Source organism: Aotus nancymaae, unplaced genomic scaffold (genome assembly GCF_030222135.1).
Source record: "Aotus nancymaae isolate 86718 unplaced genomic scaffold, 86718_ANA_hifiasm-v0.15.2.pri h1tg000007l, whole genome shotgun sequence".
Taxonomy (NCBI): domain Eukaryota; kingdom Metazoa; phylum Chordata; class Mammalia; order Primates; family Aotidae; genus Aotus; species Aotus nancymaae.
The window spans coordinates 14,682,680-14,697,901 of NW_026988418.1; the positions used below are offsets into that span (position 1 = coordinate 14,682,680).

Genomic DNA, 15,222 nt, shown 5'->3' on the forward strand with positions numbered 1-15,222 from the left:
TTGTTCAAGTCAACTTACCTTTATCCTAAGGAGTAACAGGAAGAAAACAAACAAAAATGCCACTTATCACAACTCCCAATACTTCTCAGTCAATTTTTGCAGAAAATCCTTAGGTCACTGGATTCATTCATCAAAATTAAAGCCCTGTAATTAAGATTCAGCCCTTGCTTCATATGTATGACTTTTATGCAGATATGTTTCTATTTACAAATGTGGAAAAAAGTTAACAGTGCAAGATAGTGGTTTAAAGTTTGTTTTAAACTGTAGGAGTCCAATTGTGTAATGGAAAGAAAAGAAAACAAGCACCATTTCAACAAGGAATGAATTGGATATTTTGGAATTTATTTATAGGCTAGGCAATAAGTTACTCAGATTAACACAGATCAATATCACCTTGACTTGGAGACCCAGAGAATTCTAATTAGCTTTTAGGTGCATTTTTCTTTATCTTGGTATTCAATACATCATCTAAGTCAGTAACCACGTTAAACAAAATTAAAATGACAAATTACTGCTTACTTCACAGTCTATTTCAAATCAGCTTGTCCACTAGGTCAGTTTTACAGGAGATGGTCTTTTAACATGTGAAGAGTTTTGATAATCTAGCAGGTATCTTCTCTCCCAATTAAACAAGATTTTTTTTGCTAGCTTGACAACTTTATAGGTGAAAAACATGAAGTAAATAAACTAAACCACAAAGATGGACAAAAAGCAATATGATATGATACACATCATTTTTTCTATTTGTATTCAGTGAAAGTTTTTACATTTCAAGTAAATGAGCCTTCATTAAAGAAAAACAAATATGTGTGAAAACTTAAAAGTACCTTCCAGTTCTAGCCTGCTGAAGTTTCTTTTGCAAAAGTACAAAAATAAACCCATTAAGAACTGAACACGACAGGGCCACCGCAAAGGCAGAATGGTTGCCATGGTAAGATTTTTACTTGCTTTATGTTGATAGGTATATTTTAGGTGATACATTTTCTCCACTATGTAACACTTAAAATGAACATTTTCTTACAAACTTTATTTGTAAGAAACTGATTTTTATTAATTAGCAAACACACCAAAAGGTATCTGTTGATCTAAAATTCTTTAAATCCAGATAGATGTTTTTTAAAATTTATTTCACACATGAGATTTTAATGTTTTTAGTTAGGAAAAGATAGAATCTGAGGCTATAATGGTTCAATTGAAAGCATCCCTTTTCCATAGTGGAGTCAATCTGTGCAAAGTATTTTTCCTTGTCTCTAAAAAAACAAATTAAGTAATATTTTTACTATAAGGAAATTTTAAAATGCACTTTAGCCAATTTGTACCAATCATAAAAGAAATAGGATATTCTTTCCCTTAACCTCACTCAACCATTCAAATCAAGGGAGAATACTGCAAACTTTTAGAACCCCACTAGCTATCATCAGAATAACTACAGAACAAGGATGGTGCAGGGAAAAACTATTTCTCTATATTCCAGAAGGCAGAAGCTTGGGTGCTTTAGCTTTACAAGTAAAATAGCACAGGCAGGCAAAAGCTCACAGTAAATGTATGCCAGAACAGGGGCCTAAGTGAAGGTGAATTTGTCTGATTGGGTTATGGCTTTTATAAGAAAAAAAAAGATGAATCAATAACAAAGAAAAAAAATCCTAAAATTTTGTCACATTTACAGGAATATCAAACCTTTTGTATTCCCATGCTCACAGGTAGTTTTGATACACATTGTGAATAGTTTCAGTATTCAGGAAGAAGAGTACTATATTGTTGACAAAGAACAAGAGAATTCTTCATGCTTCTGATATCTCAGATTTACTGAGTGCAATAGCCAGTTCTAAGTCTTCTTGTTCTTGCTGATTCAGTCGGGCAAGCCTCTGTTCTTCCTCTTTCTCACTTTCCCTCTTGGCCCATTCGATCATATCTTCTTCAGAGGGATACTGCCATTTAAAAGATTGATGAACAAATGAATAAATAAATGAGTAAATCAAATAAAAAGAAGGAAAAATAATTTTTACAAAAGGACATTAACTTGTTTCACCTGAAGGGCTCTGGAAATAGTCTGGTTACTTGTTAATTCTTTTTTTTCCCTGAAAACATGTTTAATATTAACCAGTTATTAAACTGTAGTTTAATTTAAAAAATTAATTCAGTCTACAGATAGAAAGTCTACAAAAGTAAATGTTAAAATATCAGTAGGCTGGATGTGGTGGCTCATGCCTGTAATCCCAGCACTTGGGAGGTTGAGGCAGGTGGATTGATCACCTGAGGTCAGGAGTTCAAGACCAGCCTGGCCAACATGACAAAACCCCGTCTCAACTACATTAGCCAGGCATGGTAGCAGTGCCTGTAATCCCAGCTACTTAGGAGGCTGAGACACAAGAATTGCTTGAACCCAGGAGGCGCAAGTTGCAGTGAGCCAAGATCGCACCACTGCACTCCAGCCTGGGTGAGAGTGAAATTCCATCTCAACAACAGCAACTATATATATCTATATATAGATAGAGATATCACTAAAAAAAGTAGAAACGCTTATAGTAGATTAGAAGATTTAAAAACAGGAGGGGGCTAACCTTTTTGATCTAAAGTAATGTAAAACATTTACCACTTCAACTTTGCTGAGACCCTCACACTATAAATCATTTTTAACCTAATCACACTGGTAGTTTCTCAGCCCTTAATGTGTAGAAAAGCTAAGCAGCAAAAAAAAAAAAAAAAAAAAAAGAAAGAAAGAAAGATGATTTTGCTATACATCATATTAAAGTATTGGGTATACTAAGCAAGACGTGATGTGAACCTAATATATTTTTTTTTTCCTTTGGAGATGGAGCTTCCCTCCTGTGGCTCAGACTGGAGTGCAACGGGGCAATCTTGGTTCACTGTAACCTCCACCTCCTGGGTTCAAGTGATTCTCCTGCCTCAGCCTCCCGAGTAGCTGGAATTACAGGCATGCACCACCATGCCTGGCTAAATTTGTATTTTTAGCAGAGATGAGGCTTCTCCATGTTGGTCAGACTGGTCTTGAACTCCTGACCTCAGGTGATCTGCCCACCTCGGCCTCCTAAGAACATAATCATAAAAAGCATTTTGAGCCAGGCATGGTAGCTGACATCTGTAATCCCAGTACCTTGGGAGGCCAAAGCAGGTCAATTGCTTGAGCTCAGAAGTTCAAGAAGTTCATCTTGGCAACATGGCAAAATGTCTTTACAAAAAAAATTAGCCAGGTGTGGTGATCCATGTCTGTAGTCCCAACTACTTGGGAGGATCACCTGAGCCTGAGAAGTTGAGGCAGCAGTGATCTGTGATCATGCCACTGCTCTCCAGCCAGAGCAACGGAGTCAAAAAAAAAAAAAAAAAAAGCATTTTGAAGATTTCTCCAGGCTTTCAGAACTTTTAGACCAGTCTAAATAAAATCTTAACACCCATAATTATTATGTTGGGGAAATATTCTATCTACCCTAAACAGCAACCTTGGCAAATACTAAATTAAAAATTCTAATTGGTTTCAAGTTTTGTCACGTAGGGAAATCCTTCATGAAAGGATGAAATAAAATACACTGTCAGGCTTTTGAAAATGGTAGTTTTTTTCCCTAGTGAATTAAGCAAAACTTTGAAACATGTAACACTCAACACATCTTTCACAATGAAAAAAGAAGATGCTTTTATTATAAGCTGCTGCTTATTATACCATATTGAGATTTTTGGAGCAAAATGCCTCAGCTGTTGTTCAAGACTCTTTCCAACCAGATTTTTTTTTTTTTTACATGCTGTCTCGTTCTGTCACCCAGCCTTGAGGGCAGTGGCACTATCTAAGCTCACTGCAACCTCTGCCTCTGGGGCTCAAGTGATCTGCCCACCTCGGCCTTCCTAGGTGGGATTACAAGCATGTGCCACCAAGCCTGGCTAATTTTATATTTTTAGTAGAGCTGGGGTTTCACCATGTTGGCCAGGCTGGTCTCAAACCCCTGACCTCAAGTGATCCGCCCACCTTGGCCTCCCAAACTGCTAGGATTACAGGTGTGACCCACCGTGTCTGGCCCCAACCAGATTTTGACTTGCTAAAGCCATATTTAAGATATTAGATGCCACAAACTACCAGAGGGTTATTTTACACTAAGAGAATTATAACCTAAAAAGGCTAATTTTTGATTCTCTATGTTAAACAAATCAAATTCCATCTAATGAAAGTTAAGTCAATATAATTCTGACACTCCATTTTTACAATATTCAAAATATTGATTCCTATTTTGCTCCTTCATATTCAAGAGGAGCCACTGGAACTTAGAGTACAGATTCAAAAGCTAGGGAGCTCAGCTGTCTTAGTTGCATGCAGATTTTTTTTTTTTTTGAGACAGGGTCTGGCTCTGTCACCCAGGCTGGAGTGCAGTGGCACTATCACAGCTCACTGCAACCTCCACCACCTCAGTCCCCCAAGTAGCTGGGACTACAGGTGCATGCCACCACGACCAGCTAATTTTTGTATATTTTGTAGAGATGGGGTTTCACCATGCTGCCCAGGCTGGTCTTGAACTCCTGAGCTCAAGCAATCCACCCACTTTGGCCTCTTAAAATACTGGGATTACAGGTGTGAGCCACGACATCCAGCCTGCATGCAGATTCTTGATCACCTCCTAACTAGAAACACCTGCAGGATTAAAGCAACTGGTTGAATGACCAAATGCTATATTGAGGAGGTAACTATTAGGCAGAGTTACCTGGCTGCTAGATCTCCTATTTCAAAAATCATCTCAAGGATGTAAGGTGATAAATAGAAGAAAATTCCTGTTTTATAGACCAGGCAGTGATAATGAAGTCATTTTGCCTGAAAAAAGTGGGAAACTGAAACTCTGTTACCCAGTCTAAGAATTTTATTAAAAGATAATTTGTTTTTACTGAATAATGATGGAATATACGACAGTGCTTTATGTCCCTCTAGACTGATACCTCCATGGTTGGTTGCCCCATTTCTGTGATTTTATAGGCCCTGCTTAAGCTGTTATCATGGCATCCTTCCATGGTTTCTAATGATCTTCCTATTTTAGACATGTCTGAAAGAATGCAGAGTAAACATATGAGAAGTTGGTGAATTAGAGCCCTCCAAATAATGAAAGATTGTTTAGATCCTGACAATCATTTATTTATTTATTTCATAAAACTAGCATTTACATTTTTTAAAAGCCACTATATAATAGTTTTACTTTCTATTCAAAGAATCCCTGGCCCTATCCTCTCATATAATATTGGCTGACTGGTCTCCAGAAATCATTAAAACTTTATACACAAACACACATACATAGCTGCATATACACAAACTTATTACTGGCATTATTAATCTAATGGGCAGACAGCAATGACTAATTGTTCATTAAGTCACCATCATCTATAATCATCCACAAAATAATAACTGTTAGGATTTTACTTACATTACCAAGACTAAGAGTAAGATTTACAAAAAAAATTGTATATATGACAAGAACTAGGACTACTAAAATCATCTGTGCAACAAAACAACCGTAGAACTGTCAAAGCAGGATCAAACAGAGGTTTTACTTGGGGGAAGAATGAAAGATCATTTTTACTATCTTTGCAAATTTAGTCAAAATGATGCAAACTTGGTAGACTCCAAAATAATCTTTGAAAACTCTTTGAAGTGTAAATGGAACGATTTTTCCCCCAAACAGCTATTTCACAGTACTTACAGCAGTGAAATTGGCAAAATTGCTTGGATCAGCCTCTTTATTGGTAGCGGTAGTAGCAGAAGTAGTGAACTGATCACAAAACATTTCAGGATCTTTTTCTTTGGGGCTATCATTGCTTGGGAAAGGCTGAAATGGATCATTCAGTTTAAAGGGATCAGAAGAATCCAATTTGTTGATGGATCTTTTCCCTGGATCAAAATCATTACAATTAACCAGTAAATACGCAAATACAAGCACACAAGAACATGTACGCAGATAGCATTAAAGTACTGTGGGTGGAGGATAATTGAGTACCCAAAACACATTCTTAATATTGTCTTAAATGGCTATACCAATGATCTGTCCTCAAATTCTTCAAATTCTTCACACACAATCTCTCAAATATATTCCAGCTATGTGCAGCTAATAAAAAAAAAGCACAGCAAGGATGGACCAGGAATCATATTTTTGTCCAGAGATTGAATCCTACCCTTCCCCGGCCACACCCAAGTAGCATGTTTCCAAGAAGAGAGAGGAATGGATTAAACGGAAGGAAAATAATAAAGAATAAAGACAGAAGTGGCCTGTCTCTGTTACAACCCTCAGCCTGATAACTAACAGTTATCCACTAGTTGTAATAAGAGCAAATGACCTCTGAAAATGGCAAAATTCTTCTAATTTTTCCCTGGTTCTACATACGATAGCTGGGAGCATAAAATTTTACATTACCTTAGTAAAACCCTGCCAACTTTTTGTCATATACTGTATTTCAAAATGAAGAAAAAAATTTTTGAAGCCCAGGACCTAAATCTGTGTGGTTGTTGATCAACTAATCTCTGACCAAACAATAGTATCTTGTCCTGTTAGTCACTCATTAATTCATTACTATTTTCAAACAAGTTCTCTAACTTTAAGTCTTACTTAAACTTAGTACTTCTTGAAGAAAAGATAATAAAAATAGGGGTCAAAATATCTTCAAATATATTTTTTTCCTAAAATGCATTAAGCTGGTAATAGCAATCGGAACAACAGATTCCATCATTGTAGCTGCTTAGAAAAGATGCTCATATCTCAATGGATCCTTCCAATAATCCTGTGAAAGTAGACAAAATTAGAATTACTGCAACTATTTAACAGCCAAGGCTCAGATAAATGAAATTATACACTTAAGATCACAGTTAGGGAACATCCAGAAACAGAACCTAGATTTTTAGACTCCCAGTCCAGTGCTCTTTCCAACAAACCACTCTTTTCCTTAATCTTCTTATAATGATATACAAGCACTTTGCTGAAGATTCTTAGATTTAATAAATGCACTAGTATATTATTTTATTTAAGATTTAAAAAAATAACCTCACTATTGGCATCATACAGGTATAAAAACTTAAATGTGCAAATTAATCATTACTTATTTTTAAATGCATTCTGACAAACTGACTTCTAGAAATATTATGATATAAGCTACTTTTCCTTAGAATCACTTAACTCATTTACCTGATTTTCCAACCGATTATCGGGTATTTACAATTGTACATTAAATTGTTTCAGTCAAAGAAAAATATTATCTAAGACCATGGAAAGGTTATGATGAAAAGGGAGTATTAATCTATAACTACTGATACTGAAAATTTCCCAAGGAATGAGGTATAATTTTTTAAAAAATGTACCAAAATGTATCTTCTCACATAATAGCCCAACAGCACTACAACTACTTAAGGAATTATCCTTTTAGCCACTTATTATGACCTAAAAACAAAACAAACTTTCTTTTGTATAATGCTAAACATATACACACACACACATACTAAATATACATACAAACAAACAAAAATAAGAAAAAAAAATCGCTATTATAAAAGAGTCTTGGCCAGGAGTGGTGGGTCACACCTGTAATCCTAGCACCTTGGGAGGCCGAGGTGGGCAGATCACTTGAGGTCAGGAGTTTGAGACCAGCTTGGCCAACATGGTGAAACCCCAAATCTACTAAAAATACAAAAATTAGCTGGGTATGGTGGCTCATGTTTGTAATCCCAGCCATTTGGGAGGCTGAGGCAGGTGAATTGCTTGAACCCGGAAGGCGGAGGTTGCAGTGAGCCGAGATTGTGCCACTGCACTCCAGCCTGGGCAACAGAGCAAGACTTTCTCTCAAACAAAAAAAGAGTCTTTTAAGTTAGCTAAAATACCATTTTCCTTCAAGAAAAGCAGTATTTTGTTTTAAATCACTATATTGCCGAATTCTGGATACTAAAGAGGCCATATATTCTCATATTAAAGGATTTAAGGAAGACTTTACACTTTATGGGAAAAGGACTTTCAAACAATCTTCTCTTAAATAAATTATAATGAAAACACCAAAGTGCAGGAAGCTGCTATTCAAATTGATAATAAGTTTCCAAAAGGCAAAGAAATTTTCCTTAACACTTTCCCTTTTCCATTTATTGCCTCTCTGAAATGATTAAGTTAAAAAAAAAAGTCGTGGCAGAAAGACAGCTCATGAAAGTTATACATGCTAACCTCTTAGGGGCGTGTCTGCAATTCTGCAGTTAGGTCAGAATGAAAGACAGCAACAGGCTTCTGCATGTTTTACTTGTTTCATTTAAAGCCCTTTATATAAGTAAGTTCTGCACAGTACTTTTCAGAAAGAGAAAATCTATGTAGTTGACTGAAGAAAAGTACCAACTCTCATACCAGGTGGTGGTGGGCAGGGTCTTGTTGGAGTTCCGATCTTTGGTGGCAGTGCTGGGGGTTCATCTTCACTTTTGACCGATGTTTCCTCAAATACATTTTTTGTAATCACTACATTGCTGACAGAGCTCGATGTGGCTGAACTAAAAGGGTCTTCATTGTTGTTGACCTTTGTTTTAAAAAAAATGGTTATACATGGCTACACCAAGCAAACTGTGGTGGTCATGTAGCATTTAGAATAATAATTTAAGTATTATATAGTTTTATTTATTTTGGTTCTGAGACTACTGACTAAATTTAACCTTTGCATTCAGGCTCCACTGAGAGAAATTTTTTTAAAAAAGTTATTCTATATAAGTAGTGATTCTAACATCACTACTTATTAAGATTAACAGATAAACCAAAAAAGTTAAATCTAGATTAAAGGTTTGTCAAGCATCAGGAAATATTCAATGCAGAATCACCCAAGGTTTAACGATAATTGCATATTGTGGGGGGCTAGAGAGTGGACTGTATTAAATAGCATCCCTCGTCTCTATCCACTAGATATGAGTAGCATCTCTTACTCAGTATTGAAAACCAAAAAGGTCTCTAGATATTGCCAAATGTTCCTCTGGTGGCAAAATAACCCTCAGCTGAGAACCAAGGAACCAATGATATGGATAATTTGACGTACAATCTAATCCTCCTTTTCTCTTAGCCTGCATCAATACCACAGCTACCCTGCAAAATAAGTAGTGGACATTTAGTACTGGACTTTGTATACTAATTACCTTAATACTGACTAACAACCTCAGAAAATAAAATCAAGTAACCAATACAGACAGGATGAAATGAACACCCATATTTTACAGCTATTGACCCAGACAGTCAACAGGGGGAAAATGTGGTTCAATTGGGAGAAACATGTTTAAAAAGACAGAAGACTAAATATGAAGTTGCTGAGCAAACATGCCAATAGAAAACGATAATTACCTCTACCATCAATACAGTCTAGTTATATAAAGAAATATATCTACTTTAAGTATGTTATCTTTCATTGCTATCTGAAATCAACATTTGCTGTGATATACTGAAATCAAGCTGCAACTTTGTGAGAGGACTATGTAATTGAAGGGAAGATCGCTCTTTTGGTGGAAATACAGTATGTTTTCCCTTCCCATTAGTTACAGTAGATTACCTTTGACAATGTGCTGAAGTCAGCAAATCCATCTCCAAATGATTCATTCCCGAAAACAGAAGCAAAGGGGTCAGTGGCTAAAATGAATAAAGCAAATACACGAAATAGAACAGTAAGACATCAATTTTTTTTTTTTTTTTTTAAGACAGCATCTCAATCTGTCACCCAGGCAGGAGAGCAGTGATGCGATCATGGCTCACTGAAGCCTCAATCTTCCAGGCTCAAGTGATCCTCCCATCTCAGCCTTCTGAGTAGCTGGAACTATGGGCATGTGCCACCATGCCTGATTAATTTTTGTATTTTTTGTAGAGATGGGGTTTTGTCATGTTGCCAGGCTGGTTCAAGCTATCTTCTTGCCTCAGTCTTCCAGAGTGCTGGAATTATAGGCGTGAGCCACCAAATCCAGCCAAGACATCAAATTCATGTTTTCTTTTGGTTAATAACATTCATACAGTTGAAAACATAGTCTCAAATATTAATGCCTGAATTTATGACTGATACCCATAAAGAGAGAGTGTATACTGATAACCTCACAAGATATATTCCTTTGTATAAATCAACTGAAGAATGATTTATAGGAAAAGTAATAGCAAAAAAAAATAGTTAAAGTAATACCTAGATGATTTATAGGTTAGGCTTTGGAACACATGTCAAATAATATAGCTCTTATGAACTTAAATTACTGCTAATAAAAACATCAGGAAGTGCAAAAAACTAATATAATACCATTAATGCCACATTTCACAGTCATACTTCAAGGCCCATTTCAAATGCTACCTCATCAACAAAGCCTGGAGTAACTTAGGTGTTACTACTTCCCACACCAAGCAGTGATATTTTCCTTCTCTGCTGCACTAATCGCATTCTAGTTTGTACCATGGTTACCTGTAATTAATCACCCTTATTAGATGGTAAATTCCTTGAAAACCGGGAATAAGTCCTATCCAAAGAAGAATGGAGAGTCAACAAACATTTGTTGATCATATATCAAGTCTGAGAAAAAATACAATTCCTGCCCTTGAAAAAGTTCACAGTCTAGTAAAAGATATATAAACAAATAATAATAAAACACTCTTAATATGGGTTATGAGAGAGGTATGAAAAACCTGTAGTGAAAGTCACTAACTGCGTGGGTAAATCTGGAAAAGGAGCAAAGAAGCCATTACATTTAGCTTTTAAATAAAATCTTTTGAATAAGAAATGGAGTTTACAGCTACCAGGCAAAAGGAACAGTAACTACAAAAGTATATTTAACCAGCCAGGTGCGACAGCTCACACCTGTAATCCCAGCACTTTGGGAAGCATAGGTAGGTGGATCACTTGAGGCCGCGAGTTTGAGACCAGCCTGGCCAACATGGTGAAACACTATCTCTATTCAAAATAGAAAAAAATAGCTAGGTGTGGTGGTGTACACTTGTAATACCAGCTACTTGGGAGGCTGAGGCAGGAGAATCACTGGAACCTGGGAGGCAGAGGTTGCAGTGAGCCGAGATTGTGCCACTGCACTTCAGCCTGGGCAACAGAGTGTGACTCTGTCTCAAAAAAAAAAAAAAAAAGTGTATTTAACCAATGTTTCACAGGCATGAGTAGCTGTTTCTTCCATCACATTGTACTTACCAAGTAAACTAACACTTTCAGCTGGAATGAATGATCAATTCTGAGATAGGCTTCACCTATTCAGGTGTAAGGGCTACCAATAACATCAAAGAATGTTTATAGGAATTGCTGCCTGATATAGAAGATGGAAAGAAACAAAGCAAAGAGTTGGAAAGGAAGGCGGGGAAAGAACTGCAAAAGAGAAGGCAAGACTAAGAGGCATAGAAAAGTTCTCCTCAGGCTGGGCGTGGTGGCTCACACCTGTAATCTCAGCACTTGGGGAGGCTGAGGCAGGTGGATCACCTGAGGTCAGGAGTTCAAGATTAGCCTGGCTAACATGGTGAAACCCTGTCTCTACTAAAAAAAACTACAGAAATTAGATGAGCGTGGTGGCACATGCCTGTAATCTCAGCTACTTGGGAGGCTGAGGCAGGAGAATAGCTTGAACCTGGAAGGTGGAGGCTGCAGTAAGCTGAGATTGCACCACTGCACTCCAGCCTGGGCAACAGAGCAAGACACCATCTCAAAAAAAAGAGTTATCCTCAAACTATTATTTAAACCAAAGTGTGCCCACCCACCTATCTGACAGTGTAAAGTGTGCCCGTATTTCTAAAAATGTGTATATCCTGGACATAAAAAGAAGAGAGGCAAAGAAGATACACTATTTTTGTTTGCTTTGTCACCAAACATTTTGTCACAAAGACAGCAGTAGACAAGGGGTAGCCTAAAGTGGGAAAAAGGAGTGGGTGGAAGCATAGAAAAACCAGGCCTTTAAGGATACACCAGCAACTCTGATCCTGAAGAGGATGTTGAGAGGTTCAGAGTTACAGGAAATCCAACAACTCTAGCTGTAAAAGAGCCTTTTCATTGATACACATTTGCTGAGTCCTCAGCCTAGGGGCCAGCTTCATCGCAGGTACTGTTTCAAGGTTTCCCTTCTTTCTCTCCTATTCCCGTTATTTTTCTTTTCTTTTTCTTTTTTGGAAATAGAGTCTTACTGTGTCACCCAGGTTGGAGTACAGTGGCACAATCTCGGCTCACTGCAATCTCTGTCTCCCAGGTTCAAGCGATTCTCGTGCTTCAGCCTCCCAAGTAGCTGGGACTACAGGTGTGTGCCACCAAACCCAGCTAATTCTTTCTTTGTGTTCACCATGTTGGCCAAGCTGGTCTTAAACTTCTGACCTCAAGTGATCTGCCGGCTTCAGCCTCCCAAAGTGCTAATGGCCACCGTGCCTGGCCCATTATTTCTGATGCTGAGGTAGCTGAGGCACAGCCTGAGTGGGGTGAAGATGCTCTCCCTGACTGAAAATTTGCTTCATGCCTTTTCTGTCCTGTCCCACAGCCTTTACAAGTCACATATGTGCAATAGCCTGAGTTAGGTCAGATGACTGGAATATAGTGAAGCATATATTGTAAACAAAATTAATTTAAAAAAATGACACTTCTAGAATACATAGTATCTTACCAAAGAGTTTTTCTACACTTTCCTCATAAATGACCTATTTAGCACTGGTCTAAACACTGGGGAAAGAACAAATCTTAGAAGAATGACAAGTAACTTTCTCAGATACTGATCCTGGTTGATAGGAGACAGAGGCCTGTTCAGAAAGTGGAAGGACTCACTCAGATCATGTGTGAGACAACTGCTAGGGGGAGTTCCAGAAACACTTTTAGAGAAATCACACAGGTGACTTTCTTCCTCTTAGTGCACAACAGGAGCTATGAGCCAGCAGAACCAGGCTTTAGACACAAACATGACCTCAGTACCACCTTCTCCCCAAGAATAAAGGTAATGAACACTTTGGAAAAATATATAAAAGTGTAATTAAAAAATTATCCCTAAATCTTACTATCAGGAATGACCCTTATGAATATTTCAGCATACTTCTTTAACAGTCTTTATTCTTAGTATTTTTTGCTTAAATATCTGAGATCATACTATGCTGATATGGTTTTCTGTGAAGATGTGCATGATAACGCCACATTTTAGATATATCACTTTTTATACCTTACCCTGATTTAATCACAGTACACATCAGTACTTGACATATATTTGTTTATTGCCTATCTTTCTCATACAAACTCTGTGAAGACAGGAACTTTGTTTTGTTCACAGCTGTATCCTCAAGGCCTAGTACAAGGTCTGGAAAGTAGGAGATGCTCATATTTGTTGAAAATATGCAAAGAAAAAAGGGACAGAAACTGTCTGTTAAGAATCTGCCAAACAAATATCATAACATTTCTTAGCACAACCAGCTGAATAACAAGGAATAAGGGAAATCAATTTTAAGGCTCACAAATAATTCCCTGAAAAACAGCTGTTTACCAGAAATCCTGATATGTGCCACATAACTGTTGTGGTCAACAATAGACTACATACATGACGGTGGTCCGATAAGATTATAATTGGGCTAAAAATTTCGTATCACCTAATGACTTCATAGCCATCATAATATCCACCGTCCAATATATTACTAATGTGTTTGTGGTGATGCTGGTGTAAACAAACCTATTGTGTTGCCAGTTGTATCAAAGTATAGCACACACAATCATGCACAGTACACAATGCAGGTTGAGTATCCCTTATCTGAAATGCTTGGGAGAAGGAGTGTTTTGGATTTCAGATATTTACAGATTTTGGAATATTTGCACTGTATATGCTTTTAAGTTGAGTACCCCAAATCAAAAAATCTGAAACCCAAAATGCTCTAATGAGCATTTCTTTGAAGCATCATATTAGTGCTCAAAAAGGTTTGGCTTTTATTTTTTTTCTTTTTTGAGACAGAGTCTTGCTCTGTTGCCCAGGCTGTAGTGCAACGGCACCACCTCAACTCACTGCAATCTCCGCCTCCTGAGTTCAAGCGATTTCCTGTCTCAGCCTCCTGAGTAGTAGCTGGGATTACAGGCACGCACCACACGCCCAGCTAATTTTTGTAATTTTTGTATTTTTAGTAGAGGCAGGGTTTCACCATGTTGGTCAGGCTGGTCCCAAACTCCTGATCTCATGATCTGCCCACCTTGGCCTCTCAAAGTGCCTGGATTACAGGCGTGAGCCACTACACTGGCCCAAGGTTTGGATTTTCAAATTTTAGATTTTTCAGACCTGGAATGCTCAACCCGTATTTGATAACAATAATAAACAACTATGTTACCGGTTTACATATTTACTATACTATACTATACTTTTAATCGCTATTTTATTATTATTTTGTGTGTGTTGGGGGGTGTTTTTAAGAGACAAAGTCTCACTCTGTTGCCCAGGCTGGAGTGCAGTGATGCGATCTCGGTTCACTGCAACCCCCATCTCCCAGGTTCAAGCGATTCTCCTGCCTCAGCCTCCTTAGTAGCCGGGATTATACCACCGTGCCTGGCTAATTTTTGTACATTTAGTAAACAGATGAGGTTCCACCATGTTGGCTAGGGTGGTCTTGAACTCCTGACCTTAGGTGATCCACCCACTTTGGCCTACCAAAGTGCTGAGATTACAGGCGTGAGCCACTGCACCTGGCCTATTTTGTTTTTTTTGTTTTTTTGGTTTTTTTTTGAGATGGAGTCTCCTTCTGATGCCCAGGATGGAGTGCAGTGGCACGATCTTGACTCACTGCAACCCCTGCCCCCCAGGTTCAAGCAATTCTCATGCCTCAGCCTCCTGAGTAGCTGGCATTACAGGCATGCACCACCATGCCCAGCTAATTTTTTTGTATTTTTTTAGTAAAGATGGAGTTTCACCATGTTGGCCAGGCTGGTCTTGAACTCCTGACCCCAGGTGATTGGCCCACTTTGGCCTCCCAAAGTGCTGGGAGTACAGGTGTGAGCCACCGTGCCTGGCCAATCGTTACTTTAGAGTGTACACCTTCTACTTATACAAAAAATAAGTTAACTGTAAAACAGCCTCAGGCAGGACCTTTAGGAGGTATACCAGAAGAAGGCATTGTTGTCATAAGGAGCATCATTAGAGCTTGTGTGGTACTACCCAACTATTGGGTAGTACCTCGCTCTGTCGCCAGGCCAGAGTGCAGTGGCGCGATCTCGGCTCACTGCAACCTCCGCCTCCCAGGTTCAAGCAATTCTCCAGCCTCAGCCTCCCAAGTAGCT

At 38.1% G+C, this 15,222-nt stretch overlaps 1 protein-coding gene across 4 annotated transcripts in view; it reads right to left on the reverse strand.

Annotated features, from left to right (window-relative positions):
- Positions 1-321: 321 nt before the first annotated feature.
- The window catches only part of EPS15 (epidermal growth factor receptor pathway substrate 15), a 170,839-nt gene continuing 155,938 nt past the window's right edge, over positions 322-15,222 (reverse strand). For 2 of the 4 annotated variants that reach the window (XM_064372338.1, XM_064372337.1), the window contains exons 22-25: positions 9,532-9,608; positions 8,355-8,520; positions 5,688-5,875; positions 322-1,928 (exon numbers count right to left, since the gene is read on the reverse strand). In XM_064372338.1, the coding sequence (XP_064228408.1) occupies positions 1,782-1,928; positions 5,688-5,875; positions 8,355-8,520; positions 9,532-9,608 (578 nt within the window). In that variant the 3' untranslated portion in view covers positions 322-1,781. Of the gene's footprint in view, positions 1,929-5,683; positions 6,760-8,354; positions 8,521-9,531; positions 9,609-15,222 lie in introns of those variants that run through there. The other 2 variants (XM_064372340.1, XM_064372339.1) reach the window with 2 other exon arrangements.